The sequence below is a fragment of the Dermacentor albipictus genome, chromosome 2 (genome assembly GCF_038994185.2).
Source record: "Dermacentor albipictus isolate Rhodes 1998 colony chromosome 2, USDA_Dalb.pri_finalv2, whole genome shotgun sequence".
Classification (NCBI taxonomy): domain Eukaryota; kingdom Metazoa; phylum Arthropoda; class Arachnida; order Ixodida; family Ixodidae; genus Dermacentor; species Dermacentor albipictus.
Window position 1 is genome coordinate 168,989,415 of NC_091822.1, and position 16,100 is coordinate 169,005,514.

Genomic DNA, 16,100 nt, shown 5'->3' on the forward strand with positions numbered 1-16,100 from the left:
GATAAGGTGGAAATGCAATGTGTTGTCCGACGCGCGCATGCAGCAGGGGCGGACGGCGCGCCAGACAGCGTCGTACGTTCGTTCTCTCCGCGAGCCACGCAAATCACGACAAGCAAGCGGGGCAATCGCTTTCTTATCAGCGGTGGCAGCGCGGGTATATACGCGGCCCGCGATAAGAGAGCGAGGAAAGCTCAGTCGACGACTCTGTCATCGGTCGGCCGAGACTGCTAATGTCAGCGGTGCCCGAAGACCCGGCAGAGCACTCCGGAAACCCCTTCAGTGACGCGTGGGGGGCAGATAAGTGATTGCGTAACTGTTGTAGCCATCGGACAGGTCGTGCAGTGTTCGAGTGCGCGCGCGCGGGGGGCGCGTATCCACTTCGAACTGACTCCGTGTCCTTTTGCTCCAGCTCCCGCCCGACTAGGCGGATAAGAGCCATATGAATTTCGTGACTGACTGACTGACTGAGCGCTGGACTGAATTGACTGACTGACTGAACACTGATTGACTGAGCATTGATTGACTGAACATTGACTGACTTGACTGACTGAGCAGTGACTGACTAAACATTGACTGACTGACTGACTGACTGACTGACTGACTGAACACTGATTGACTGAGCATTGATTGACTGAACATTGACTGACTTGACTGACCGAGCAGTGACTGACTGACTGACTGACTGACTGACTGACTGACTCACTGACTGACTGACTGACTGACTGACTGACTGACTGACTGACTGACTGACTGACTGACTGACTGACTGACTGACCACTGCGTTGTCTGACTGATTGACCGAACTCACTGACTGACTGACACTGGGTTGTCTGACTGACCACTGAACTCACTGACTGATTGAACACTGGATTGTCTAACTCACCACTGAGCTGACTGACTGACTTACTGAACACTGGACTTACTGGTTCACCACTGAACTGAATGACTGACTGACTGACTGACTGACTGACTGGCCTTAATTTCCCGAAGCAATACATGGTCTATATGACGGACGGCATAGTGGGAGGCTCCGGAATAATTCGCCCGCGTTCCTTAACAATCACGTCATGCTCGGCGCACGAGCGTTTTTGCATTCAGCCCCAATCCTAACGCGCTCGCCGAGACAGGAAATCGAATACGCGACCTCGGGTTCGGCAGCGGAGCGCCTCTGACGTACAGCGGTGGCTCGGAGCATTGTTTCGCGCGTAGAGTGAAGAGTGAACGATCGACTTGAATTTGTTGAATGCAAGCCTGATCGCGCCGGAGAAGGGGAACGAAAAGAAGGAAGTGGTTTACAGCTAGCCCGCACGAACTGTAAGGAATCCAACAGCCACACTGAATGATCGTAAAGTCGCACGGCGTCCTTTCAAAACTCTTCTTGCATTTGTTTGGTAGAAAAGGGTTGGTTAGGAAAAAATGACGGCCAAGCGTCCGCACTCCCCCCCCCCCCTTTTCCTTCTGTGTTTTTTTTTCTGCGTTAGCATTAGGAGTGTCGAAGTGGCAAAGTGTGTGAAGCCGGCCACGTGACGCGCACGCATGCACGCATATATATATATATATATATATATATATATATATATATATATATATATATATATATATATATATATATATATATATATATATATATATATATATATATTGTACAGCCACTTGAAAAGATCCCTATGCGGCTTTCTGTTGCTCAATACGTGCTACATGAATGAATGAATAAAGCCTTTATTTTAAGGAAGGGGACGGCTCTAGGCCGCTGATGGGGATTAGGAGGGAAGGGAATTTGGGTACCCAGACTGTTGGCTGAAACAGTTCTTCATCTAAGTCTGGGATCGTCCGCTTTATGCAGGCTCAGGTGCATGTTTAGTTCCGCCGCTCCCACATGGGCTGATCGACCCCTTCTACACTACTCGAAACAGGCCACTTTGTCTGCCATATGTCGCAATGGCTTTCTCTGTTTCAGGGTTAGTCTGTATTGCAATTCCTAATGTTCGAATGTCTCCGTGTAGTAGATGCTGGATGTTGGATCTCCCTTGTGAAAAAGCTGCACAGCTCCAAATGAGGTGTTGCAAGTCTGCTCTGCATAAAAGTGTTTTTCCGAGCGTGAAAGGAGCCCGCAAATGCAGGTACAATTATCGCTTGAAACTAAAAGCGCAGGAAGACGAGAACGGAGAGAGTAAACAGGACGAGGCGCTTGTTCACGAGTGAAAAATTTTCTTGAAAGGAAACAGATTTATGCGCGCAAGAATGGAGTACGAGGGCTGCGCATGCATGCCAAGGACCACGAGTTCAAATCATTCGAAGGCAGCCTTAAATAGTAAAGATGGTCGAACTATCAAGACACTTGAATTTCTTATCACGTAGCAAGACCAAGGGGGTGGCTGACACAGTTATCTCCCCTTTTCTTTATGTGGTAGGCCTCTGCCATTTCACGGGTTAGCTGGTAATTGGGGTTATTGCTCTTGAAGCTATATCTGAGTGTCTTCCAAAACATGATAACAACCACAATCCCTGCAGTGCGCGGCTAGATGTGCCGCTCCTGATGACTTGTATGCCACCAGGTGTTCTCTTATCGCACGTTGACGCAGCCACCAAGATACGTAAACCTCACCGCACTTAAACGGGATCGCATATACTACGCCCATTGCACAATCTGGCCGCTCGAGGCACTTTGAGTGTATTCGCGGGCTTCTTTCACGCTCGAAAAAGCACTTTTATGTAGCACGTATTGAGGAACAGAAAGCTGTATCCGGAGTTTTTCGCTGTTGCTCTACTATTTTCTCATTCACACTTTTCACATAATTATGATATTAGCCCACGCGCGCTGTCGGTCGCGCTTCTCATATGGCGGTGGTAACAACATTATTGAGACTCTGCTCAGTTATGATCTGGCAGGCCCGAGTCCTAGGATGGCCCCTCACGAGGAGCGACCCTTTCGGCCCAGGCAACGAGGGCTTTTTGTAGTTTTTCATCCGGCGTTCTGAGACAGTTCCTCCCACGTCTGTTGTGAGGGAGCTGGCAGGAGCGACCCGGGACGGGGTAAGCCCTCGTACCCCCAAAGAATGTGATTTTGGATAGCCAATGCGTGATTTGTGCAGTTTTTGTATATTGCGTTCCATTGCCCGTTGGTAATTATGGCTAGCCAATGTGGGCTGGGGATATCGAACACTAACTTGTGCGGTCATATGCAGAGCACGCGCGCTTCGACATTTTCACAACTCGGACAGACTTGCCTCGTGATAAGCGATCGAAAGTGCCAGGGCGAATATACGAGGCGCCTCTCCCGATTTGCTGGTTTTGACGTTGGCCTCCCAGAGTATCACTTGCAGATGGCGCTGAGGTCGCGCGCAACACACAGCGCTGTCCTGTGCGTTCCTGCCTTCGTCTTATTGCACTGCCTCTTCAAGATGTTCAACCAGTACGAACTCGCCCAAATGTCGATCCTTCTATATATTTCTCTGTTTTTTTTTATGCGAAGCATATTACGAGAGCTCAACCCAGCTCCTCAGGCGCGGCGGTGTCGCCTTCAATACCACGTGACACCGTGACGTCACGACAGAGGAGAAACGAGGCTCCAACTCGCGCCGTCGCTCGCGGCGGTATATAAGCAGCTGCGCTTGCCTCTGCTAGACACTCACGAGGTGAGATGCCTCCTGGAGACAGAGCTGCTCGTTGGAATGAGAAGCGAACGTTGCGGCGTGCTACAGAGACATGATTTTCTAGGTGGCTTTGGCTCATCACTTGCAAGATGGGCTGGGTGGGAATCGAACCAGGGTCTCCGGAGTGTGAGACGGAGACGCTACCACTGAACCACGAGTACGATGCTTCAAAGCGGTACAAAAGCGCCTCTAGTGAATGCGGTGTTGCCTTAGAAACGAGCTGCGTCGCTTGCTCAGGCGCACATTTTGTTGCCGCGCCGAACGCTGCGTTGCTCGACGCTCACCGCGTCCAATGCGGGGCGCGTAGTCGCTGCGCCGTAGCCCATTGTCTTACACCCCTTGGCGGGCCGACGGGAACGCTCTCGCGTTCCACTCTTGAAGGCGAAGCAGAGCAACGCATGAGTTGTTTCTTCGTCTAGCCGAACCAAATATAGCCAAGCAACAGCAGTTCACGAGGCTAAACAGTGGTTCAACAACTAAAATAAAGGCTTGTATGCTTCGCATCCTGGGCTTAACCTTAGCTAAGCCACAGCCATTTTTTGGCACGCTGTAGCGTAACGTCGCGAATTCTAAAGTATATTTTTGGACTAGATCCAGTTGCGTGCAGAAATATTTCTCAAAAGCCTGCTCGGTTTCGTTAAAGGCAATGTATTGCTACTTTATCGACGAACTACTAGATAGTCCACAACAGACACTGTCAAAACGAGTCACGTCATGTGGTCCTAACGTGGGAACATTAAGGTGGCGTCACCACCCGTCCCTTCCCGTTTATTCTGGCTTGCCCAGTTTCCTTTAATCGCAGGAGCGGGCCTCTTGGTGTTCCAAAAGTGGAGTTTACCTGTCCAGATAAATTTTGATGGTAGTAGTTGGGGTGTATTAAGCGCATAAGAATTCTTATTTCCGCCTTTCATTTCCCCTTACGCTGGAATCTCTTTTAGTTAACCTCGTTGCCTTTATCCCTCCGTTTTTCTCGCTCTATATCTCTCTTTTTTCATTTCTTTCTTTCTTTCTTTCTTTCTTTCTTTCTTTCTTTCTTTCTTTCTTTCTTTCTTTCTTTCTTTCTTTCTTTCTTTCTTTCATTTGTGAGGTTTCCGATTGATATTCTATCAGAATATATGAGAAAACTGTTTTTACCACTAGCATCCATTTCTGTCAGTTGGCGTCAGGTGAAATATTCAATTACTAAAGGATCCAAAAGTACTCTTTTTCGGTCTACTTGGTGGGTCGTTTTCAATGACGAAACACTGTCGTCCGTGAGTACTGGACAAAGCAGCTGGGACGCGACTGTTATTTGCCGTTGGCCACCTGTTGCATCCGCCAGCTGCTCGAAAAGCTTGGTGACGAAGGCGCGCTCTCCGCCAAGAGAGGACGAGTTGGTAAGATGGGCGAGCTCGGAACAGTACCGGATCGTCTAGTGCTGTATCCTGCCCAAGTTGAACTTTTGAAAAGGGCATTGAGAAAAGCGTCATTAACTTTGCAGCGGCGGGAATCCAGACACAGACAGACAGACGCTCCCCTTGTCTCCTTCCGTCCTTCCTTGTTTGCGCTAAGGTACCATAACTTCTTATGGTCTACTAAAAGAAAGAAAGAAAGAAAGAAAGAAAGAAAGAAAGAAAGAAAGAAAGAAAGAAAGAAAGAAAGAAAGAAAGAAAGAAAGAAAGAAAGAAAGAAAGAAAGAAAGAAAGAAGGAAGTCGAAGGAAGGATGAAGTAAAACATCGCTGTTTCTTGCCAGACAAAATTTTTCCCGCCTCCAGGGGAATCTTGGCTCTATCGCCCTTAGTAGTCTGAGAAGGACAGCAGATAAGTGGACCTATTATGAGGACATAACTTATTACAATAACAGTGGCACTGAAACCATGACGTAAGCAGACACCACGCGGGCGTCAGCTTGTCCTCTATCGAGAAGATTCGATGGAAGGCTGCCTTTCCAGACAAAAGATAAGCGGCTTAGTTTTAAAAGGTAAGGCTGAAGACGATTCGGTGCATGGCTTTACTTAACACTATCGGGCACGGTTATACTCCGATTAGCATTCGCGCGTGCGCAAAGTGTGTGAACGCGCGAGTGCGTTGATAAGACAACAGACGTTCGCGTAACCTGCAGCGTGAGGCGCTTCGGTGCCAAGTTAAAAAGAAGTGGCGTCAGCGTTTCTGCATGCATTGCACATACATTACTACCGAAATGCGCGTCGCCATATAGATTCGAGATAAATCGTTAATGCAGTTTAGATGTTACACCGGTGAACAATGCGGGTGTGCAAGCACCGAGGTTGAACGTGTAACCGTGAGGACGAGATTGCTGAATCATATGGCGCGAGGTTCGCCGATAGCGTGCCACTTTCGCGGACGCAGACGTCTGGAGCGACTGGACCGGCTAGTGCACACGGGACGCATTTGCTCGTATCAACTGCCTCTTATTTCGTAGCTGGTCGAAAAATTTAAAGAAGGGGGTGGCTACAATTAAAGTTCCATTTGCCAATATAGCAGCATGTTCGTACTGCATATAAAGAATGTTGAGGCCATTATTTTCGTATACATACGTACATACATATATGTAGAAATTCTCTTTTTTTCTTGTTTTGTTTGATTGACCCACCGTGGTTGCTCAGTGGCTATGGTGTTGTGCTGCTGAGCACGAGGTCGCGGGATCGAATCCCGGCCACGGCGGCCGCATTTCGATGGGGTTGAAATGCGAAAACACCCGTGTATACTTAGATTTAGGTGCACGTTGAAGAACCCCGCGTGGTCCAAATTTCCGGAGTCCTCCACTACGGCGTGCCTCATAATCAGAAAGTGGTTTTGGCACGTAAAACCCTATGATATGATTTTCTTTTTTGATTTGGTACATTTCTCATCTTCTACGAACGGTTACCACCCAGAGTGGTCGTTTCTCGCGACTGCACGTGAGAGCCAATGATGAATAGAAATGATCACTCCATTATACGGCTTTGTACTTTATTTTTCTTTCTTTTTTTTCGGTTATTATTGTTACGGGCGCCTCCCAGGCTCGTATTGACGCATATGGCGTTGGATGGAACCGACGACACATGCAAAAATAACAAGAAAATTAGGAAAGCGTCCCAGCATTGTCTCCAACGCATTGTTGGCGGGTTTGTCGGTCTGTTCGGAATCACAACCAAAATCTGCAGCGCGATTATATACACAGTCGAGGGAGGATGTGTGAGTCGCCTCCTCTCACTATAACCTCGTCTATACACTCCGAATACGGCAACATTTAACAGAAGTACGCATCTCTTTTTTTTCTTAAATTTTGTGCACTTATAAATAAAGGTAACATTTTAAGCAATGTAACCGCTTACGAGAAGTATACAGGCTACTCTGAGGCAAGTATAATTTAAAGATTACGCTCCACTTCAGTATACAGTGGCGGTCTTCGTCCCTGTAATCACTGCCACTGCCAGAGATGAGCGTTGTCAGAATAAACGCGAAGAGCATTCTTCTTCATTCTTCTTTCTTTTCTTTTCCTGAGCAACACCATCAGTCTTATCGCTACACGAAGTCAGCAAATATTGCTCTGTGCCGTGACGTCACGTTAAAATCGATGACGCCAGGTTCGACATTTCCAGATAACGTCAAGTATATCAAACTAAACTACCTTATGACTGTTCGGCAGCATTCGCGTACTTGCCACGTGTCATTATGTTAAGCACGAGATGTGTATGGTCGAGTTTCTTCGAAAATATGCCTCAGCATACACCATTTCTGGCACCACGTCGTTTATTAGTCTGCACCAGAAGTGGCCAGACAGGCGTATTCAAAAAATAAAATAATCTTTTTAGTCAACAGCCGCAGCAAAAAAAAAGGCAACGTGTGGCGAATTTTATCTTATTTCGTCCGACAAAGCTGGTGGTCGAACGCTATATACTCGCGCAGCGATTGCCCATTTTGTTTTCTGCACTGTGCTCCCTCATTCGTGAATCACACTCCTTGGAACTTGTCTCGGAATGTGACGTTATGGCAGTCCGGATCAAATAAATAAATAAATTATGGGGTTTTACATGCCAAAACCACTTTCTGATTATGAGGCACGCCGTAGTGGAGTACTCCGGAAATTTCGACCACCTGGGGATCTTTAACGTGCACCTAAATCTAAGCACACGGGTGTTTTCGCATTTCGCCCCCATCGAAATGCGGCCGCCATGGCCGGGATTCGATCCCGCGACCTTGTGCTCTGCAGCCCAACACCATAGCCACTGAGCAACCACGGCGGGTACAGTCCGGATCAGCTCAGCTATGTAGATGTTCGTCCGTAAGGGTCCCAGGCTGTTTTGACTTCGCCTAGCTTTCATCTCTGAGAAGAGCGGCTTCACAACAGTGGGTTCGTGGATCCGAATATTGGCAGATTCGGTTTCCGGCCCGCGCGCTTGACGTGGCCCCGGAATACGTTGCTCTCACTGAGGGCCTTTCCACGTTACCACCGAACATGAAAATAAAGTTTTCTCTCTCTCCAACAACTGCCGCCAGAATTCGGCACTCTCCGAAGAGGTCGCGCGATCACCTTTTCCCTTTTTTTTTTTCGTTTTAAGGTTACGGAAACCAGAATGTACAGCCCTCCAAGTTACCCTAGCAACGACGCAATAGAGCAGGACATGCCTGCCAGATTCTTGAAGGTGGTCAATAAGGGACACAGGGAAAATCGGGCTATGCCCTTTGTGAATTCAACATCGACAGACGTGAGATTAACATCATTAACATCCTATCCATGGAGCCAACTTTGCATCGCTCAACGCCACATGCCATCGTTCAAGATCCCCACAGTTACTCTGGCAACGTTTGTAAGTTTCCAACAAAACATTTCGTGTTTGTCTAATCATCTAGAGCAGCAATGGAACTTTCTCAAACTGCCTCGCATGACACAAAAGTCCGTTAGGTCAACTTGCACGCTCAACACCTTGATAGGGCAACACCGACGATTTTTGGCCATGTAAAGCTAATGGCAACTTTAGGTTCCAGAAATCTCCTGTCACGCTTCTGTATACTCGTGGACAACTTTCTGCGGGTGTGAGGGGAAAGCTACCAAGGAGGTTAAAAAAAATGTGGATGTAAGGCGAGTCCGGCCACCCCCATCTTACCGGGGAAATAGATTAACGTTGGCATTTGGCGGAGAACAGGAAGCGTTTTCTTCTCGCTTCCCAATGACTTTCACGAGGCCAATTTTGCCGTGCAGATGCTTCCCGACGTGCTTGGCCGCGTCGCTTGGTTTTCATGTTCCAAGTTGATTCATCAACGGTGTCAATTTTACAAAGAATTGTGTGCGAAATTAGCGCTACATACACAGGGAGCCCCAAAGTTAGAAACTGTCGGGGGGGGGGGGGACTAATGAAATGGAAAAAAAAAATAATCTCCGTCCGAGGCCTGACTCACCGAGCCGCATCGGAGGAAGAGCCCCCGCGGGGTACTGCAAATGTCTGGGCACGGGAGGATCGTATGACCAGTTTTCACGACATCACGGCACACTACCAATTACAAAGACGCATATACCCATTCCCTCACGCTAGGTTAGACAGGACGCAAGCAGTACCCTTCAGACAATTACAAACAGACTCTTACAGAAACCCCAGACTCATGCACGCCATGTATCCAGACATGTACACTACAAACAGATGCACGTCGTGTGGCGAGGTTGCCACACTAAATCACATGTTATGGGAGTGTCGGGAGCTAACAAACAAGTCGGGCAGTGCCGACCCCTCCGTCTCTTCCACCGCCAGCCTCCGGTCACGCTGGATGACCGCACTGCTCAGCTCTGACCTGACAGCACAACTCTGGGCCGTCCAGCGAGCCGAGGAAGCCGCTTCGAGACAAGGTCTCGGAACCGCGTCCGCGGCGGGTGCCCAGACCCACTAGAAAGACGCCGGACTCAAATCTTGTTGATTTGAAATAAACGTTTACGCTCTCTGTCCGTCCGGCATCTCCTTGGAGCTCTATAGGAGTCCCGTTTCGAACGCTGCGACATCCCCGACAAAGCTTTCCATGGGCGGAGAGCCGATACCCGACACGTAGGCCGTGAATATATGGGGGAAGGGTAGCGACGCCAGAAAGTCGCGAGCCGTCCATGGAGCACCACGGGGAACCTCACGTATATCTTGCACATTGCACACCCCCTGCGGTCTGCACACAGACGCGTGATGTCGGTTAACGTAGTTCCAAACAACCGTATGCATTGCCATTTTGATCTTTTTTTTTTCATAGCAGTGCCGTATAAACATCGACGCGGTGCATGGCTTCTGTACGGCCTGTACAATCGGCGCGATAAACCCGAGGCGCGCACCGGCACCCGCGGTGTATATAAGCGCTTGGCCAATCCGGTCGTTATCGCTATTAATCGGTTGTGCGCACTCACTGCATCGGAACGATTAAGGCTGATAAGCTGGAGTGGGCAGTGTCTTGTTGACGCGAGAGCACAGGTGCGGTATACCGAGTTGGAGCGCTCTCTCTCTCTCTCTCTTGGAAGCACACTCCATGACGCACATTTATATCTGAAAGTGCGTGCGGCCGCACGTTTAGTAGCACTCGGGGGGCACACGATATCGCCCCCTACAGAAGTGCGGTGCTGCGCAATGTATAGCTTATTTCACACTTTCAAGCAAAACACGCCTGTATATATGCAGCGCATGCACGGAGTTCAATGCGCGATGCGCTCCCTGCGCGCTATCTTCCTTCGCGGCGTGAAGACAAGCTGCCGGTGGTGACGTCACGATGAGATGGCGCTGCTACCACATACCCCAACCCATGCCCTGCTGACATCCCCTCACCCCAACCCCCCCGCGCTCCCAAAGGAAAAAAAAAAGAAAAGAAAAACGCTGACATACCTATAGCATATGCTATGCTGTAGATGACGAGTGCGCCATACATGAAACGACGCATGTGCTCACGCATAAAGTATACGCACGTACACACAACATATTGCAATGCAGTGCTCTATACGGCACTGCTGCTGGAAAGTGACACCTATTTCGCGCGCCAAAAGATTGGATGCCTGAGTGGCTTAGCGCACCTTGTGTGTACTACCTCCCGCAACAATGCACGTTTTTTTTTCTTTTTCTTTCTTTTTTTTTGAGGGAAGCGAAAACTTTGCCGTCCCACGAGCGCGATATATATCAAGTCTAGCAGAGGCGCGCCGCTCTCGATCGCTCGAGTTAAGTGTCTTCGAGGTTGTTACAGCCTTGCTCACACTTCGAGCATCTTCGAGTGCGATAGCGAGTGGTTCGAGTGTCCACATGCGTGCGCAATGCTCACGAACTCCGCGCGCCGAGGAGACATAGGTACGTGTACCGCTGCGGGAGTAGGGGGGAGGGGGTTCGAGAAAGAGAGCTATACGCGCAGAGAGCGGAACGAGATAACTACGCCTCCAGGAACGCCGTTCATTGGTCAACCAGCAAATATTTGGAGGACGCTTAATCTTCGCCTTTAAGAGTGGAACGCGATAGCTTTCAAAGACCCCTTACTGCCTTTCATGCTTCCCGGAAACTGCAGCTCATGTAACGGTAACGTTTACCGGGAAACGCTGGCTACGAACGCTATGCACGTAGGCGAGCTTTCTGGTAGAAACGCGGCCTCTTGCGTGGGTCGATCTCCCGCTATTGTTTCGCACTTTTAATATTTCAGTCTGAGAAGAGCTAACATAAAGGGCATTGTAAGGATTGGGGGCTCAATCCCATCGCTCGTAATCAGTTGTCAAGATTGGAGTCGGGCATGAATAAGATGGTAGCTGGCCCATGCCGTCGTCCAACTTATCCACGCTGAGGACGTTTGTTGAAGGGAAGGACTGTTTCTCATCGAGAACGAGGAATATGGGTTTATTTACAGTATCTACATCAGGACGTTGCATTTCATCAGTCTAGCATGACTGCGTGAGAAAAGTGCACTGAGCAGCTGCACAACAGCGGTTTATCAACACTCGGTCCTCCCTCGATCTCAAGGTGAGGGAAACGTTCGACCAGGCACCGTACACGAGCTGACCAGGCACCGTATATAGGCGAGCCGACCAGGCACCGTAGGCGAGACGACCAGGCACCGTAGACGAGCCGCCTCTTTGCGCGAGGGCTTACACACGCACATTTCCGCACAGGTTCACGGTCCCCAACCGAGGTCAGATGGTCTTCGCAGAACTCGGGGCTTACGTCAATAAAGGCGCTTTCTATTCCCCGAGCTGACCCCCGTAGCGCGCCCGCCGGTTGCCCATTGTCTTGCGTCTTGAACGGCGCGTGGGAAGGGGCCTCGAACTACGTTCCCTCGGGGACTCCCTCGTTCATAGCAGACCAGGTTGGCGGTGGCGGGTCCAGGCACAAAGCCTGCTTCGTCGCACTCATCTTGGCTCCAGCGACGGAGAGTCGAGTTCGCGCGTATTGTTTTCCACACACAATCGACTTAGTGACGCCGTGGCTAGAGGTTTGCTGTGGCGTTCCAGGAAAAGTTGACGCCCGCTGTCGCAACCGGCTGGCAAAACTTGCACGTCAGCGGGCCGTTCTTAACAGCATGCGCTGTCAGTGTTTTCTTCCATTACATTTGTTTGTGGGCTGCCGTTCTTAAAATCCCGAGGAATAACTTTGCGAAGAATGCAAGACAAGGTTAGAGCAACTTTGGTGGTAGAGAACTGGTTGCGTATGCGTGGTTCGGAATTCGCTTCGACGTCCGTTTTGTCGGAGCGACGTCCGATGCGGGACGCCGACGCCGGACTTGAGGCGCCGTAACCGGAGCGTTCGCTTCAGACGTGCTGCGCATCGGCTCGGCCAATTCTCGGCCGCAGCCACGGATAACTTCACGGTACGCCACCAAATTTGTTACCATCTGATAAAGCAAGTCACCCGGCGCACGTGGACACCGATTTCAACCAGGTGGGCCGGTTTTCGGCAATTTTAGAGCAGTTTTTCACCCCGCCACGTGGGCGACGCCGTCCAGCCTGACGGCGACGCCGATGCCCGGCGGCGTGGAGACTGCTTCCCGAGGCAATATGGCCGTCTCTACGCTAACCCAGCGTGGCTACGACCCGGACGCGATGTCCTGGACGACGGTTCCGACGACTGAGGAGCCCAATTCTGCGATGCCTTCGAATATTCGAAGCCAAGCTCTCCTCAACGCGGCCGCTCGCCGCTTGCAAGAGAAAGCCAAGATGGTAGCGCCTGCCGCCGCCCCGGCGTCCGGCAACCCAGCGGGCAAGACGCAGCCTCCTGCCTCGAACGCTGCAGGAAGCAAGGGCAAGGTCTTCACGAAGTGGAAGCCTCGCCCGCTACTAAAACCGAACCCGGATGACTACGTGATCGTTGTAAAGCCACGTGAGCATATTTCCTTGCACGAAGCCTTCTCCGAGAATCGCTACGGGACCGCTTTCACGGCTTACCTCGGGTCCGAGCGGGCAGAGACCGCATCGATTCTCCCTTCGAGAGAACAAAATTTGATTGTGATCCATACCCCGGACCTCGAGACGGCGGACCGAGTGATAGGGGATTTTTCCGTCAACACCGAACGCGGAGCGGTCCCGCTCCACGGATACCTACGGCAAGATGGCGGAAACGTTTGCCACGGTGTCATCGTGGTGTGCAACTCGGACACGACGGAGACACTTCAGCAAAAGGTGCGTTGGAGAGCAGGCACCATTGTTGAAGTGAGAAAATTTGGCACATCGAACAAAGCGCGTGTTACCTTCGCCGGAAAGGACAAACCGCGTTTTGTTCACTATGACAACATGGTGGTACCCGTCCAACCCTACTACCGTACAATCCCGGCCTGCGGCAAGTGCGGTGCTGTCGGCCATAGGATGGATGCATGCCCAAACCTGAGACAGGACACTTGCGGTCTGTGCGGGCAACAGATTCCACTCGTGGAGGGGGTGCGGGCCCCTCACGAATGCGTGCCCAAGTGTTCAGTGTGCGGTGGTGGACACGTCACGAACTCCCGCGAGTGCACTGCAAAGTTCCGGAACTCCAAGACAGCCGCCCAAAAGGGAGGCAAGACCATAACGGCGGTCAAGAAAAAACACCGCCATCTTGAGCTTCCCAGTGGGCCGCCGCACCGGGACGTCACCAAGACCGGCAAGCCAGCGCCCCCTGCCGGAGAAGCCGGGAGGCAATCTACGGCGCCACCACACGGCGTGGCTGGGGCCTGGGCCGACGCCGTCAAAAAAGGAAAACAGGTGAGCGGCGCGGGCAGGGCTGCTTCCTCGTCCCCTCCCTCTACTCCTCCTGCGGCGCTCAGCGCCGAACAAAACATGATCGCGGCTCTCCAGGCGCAAAATGAGATGCTGCTAAAGAAAATTACAGCGCTCGAAGCAACAATGACGCAACCCCTCCCTAGCCCCGCAGTAGAAGTAATGGAAAGTGAGACAGAAGCGCCGGCGGAGGCACCTAGCGCGGCAGCCGCTCTCGAGGCCCGGATCAACGCCCTCGAGGCCCGTATGGACAGCCGGATTTGCGCTCTTGAAACCCAAATCTCCGCAGCCATGAATGCCGCGATTGCCAAATTGACAGAGATGATTCCCTCTCTCATAACTCAAAAATCGCGCAAACCTCTCGCACCACCCGGCGAGCCGGCCCAATTAAAGACGTGTCCGGCCCGTACCCCAAAATATTTCGACGACAACTCGATTTAGATGATGAAGACAGTTGCTCACTCTCCGGAATGGAGGATGCTCCCCTCCCCGTGAGTGCTGGTGATGGAACATCGTCTTCGCAACCCCCTACCAATCTTACCGATGATGGCGGGCACCCCTAAATTCAGGAAATTCCCCCGATCCAAATTGGCCATCCCCATCCTAATTACCCAGTGGAACTGTCGAGGTTTCAAGGCCCACGCTAAGCGGGCCAACCTACGATTTTTCCTCACAACATTCGAGCACCTTCCTGCTGTGGTAGCCCTCCAGGAGCCAGGGAGCGGCGCCACACTTACAAATTACACTACGTTTCAGCAGGACCCCCTCTCCTGTATCTGCGTGCATAAAAATTACACGGCCAACTTCGTTGACCTTGACCTCAAAACAGAATTCTCGTACGTGATGGTGACCCTCCTTCCGCTACGAAAACAGGACCCACCACTACACGTTCTCAACATTTATTGTTCCCCTAAGTTAGCCAACATCACTTTCGCAGACCTTTTTAGCCGCGCCTTAAAGGCTGCGGGCAGGGATCCCCTAGTGATCGTGGGCGATTTCAACGCCCCCAGCACACTTTGGGGATACGCGCGTGAGGAGAAACGTGGACGTAAGCTGGCGGAACTTATGTCCACGCTGGGCCTTACTCTCCACACCGACCCTGCCCACCCAACTCGCGTGGGTAACTCCGTGACCCGGGACACGTGTCCGGACCTAACCCTCACCAAAAACATTCAATATGTAGACTGGGTCAACACCGAAGAAACCCTCGGTAGCGACCACTGCATACTCAATACAACTATTCGCACCCATCCATTGGCAAGACCTTTCGCACAGGCAAAATTGCCCGATTGGACCAAATTCCGACAAACATACACCAACTCGACCCCCATTCAGGAGCAAGGGTACCGCGTCTGGTCCCAGCAATTGGTTTCCACCCTTCGCTCCACGGAAACTCAAATTCAACTCTCAGAGGCGACCCCGGAGGTGGACAACCACCTCCTTCACCTCTGGGAGGCCCGGCACAGCCTTGTCCGCCGATGGCGCCGGCAAAAACACAATCGGAAACTCAAAATTCGCATCGCTGAGCTCACCCAACGAGCGGCAGAGTACGCGGCCCAACTCGCTGACTCTAACTGGGTGGACCGGTGCAACACGGCCGCGCGACAAATGTCCAGCCGGAGTACGTGGCGCCTCTTCCGCGCCCTAATCGACCCCACCCAAACTCGAGCAGAAACACAAAAACATCTCCAACGAGCCATTCACTGCTTCGATGGAGACACTTCAAAATTGGCATGCAAACTCCGAGATCAATACCTCTGTACTCAGCAGGACCCCCGAGGGCCCGCGTACTCGTATGCAGGTTCCGAGAACGCGGAGATGGACCAACCGTTCCAGCTGCACGACCTGAAGGCGGGCCTAGCAAAAATGAAGCGAGGAACGGCACCGGGACGGGATAAAATTACAGTCAAATTACTTGCCAACCTTCCCGACTCTGCCTACTCCACACTCCTCGCTTACATGAACTCCATTTGGATCGGGGAAACACCCCTCCCACTTGATTGGAAGACCGCTCTGGTCACCTTCATTCCCAAAGCTGGTAAAGCCATCAACACAGACAACCTCCGCCCCATCTCCCTTACTTCTTGTGTGGGAAAATTAATGGAGACGATGGTGCGCGACAGGCTGTCTGAGTTTCTGGAGAACAAAAATGTTTTCGCCGACACCATGTTCGGATTCCGCCCACACCGGTCCGCACAGGATGTATTGCTTCAACTTGACCGAGAAATTCTCGACCCGATCGAATATCCCCTAAGTGACAAAGTAGTACTCGCTTTGGATT

The 16,100-nt window shown here is 51.2% G+C and overlaps 2 protein-coding genes across 2 annotated transcripts in view; one reads left to right on the top strand and one right to left on the bottom strand.

Annotated features, from left to right (window-relative positions):
• The window catches only part of LOC135910641 (sodium- and chloride-dependent GABA transporter 1-like), a 104,660-nt gene that overhangs the window by 48,259 nt on the left and 40,301 nt on the right, over positions 1-16,100 (bottom strand). The gene's annotated exons all lie outside the window — the stretch shown is intronic.
• LOC135910640 (uncharacterized) lies at positions 12,362-14,260 on the top strand. Its single transcript, XM_065442655.2, has one exon. It carries the CDS (start codon positions 12,590-12,592, stop codon positions 14,258-14,260), a length of 1,671 nt encoding a protein of 556 aa, XP_065298727.1. The 5' UTR covers positions 12,362-12,589.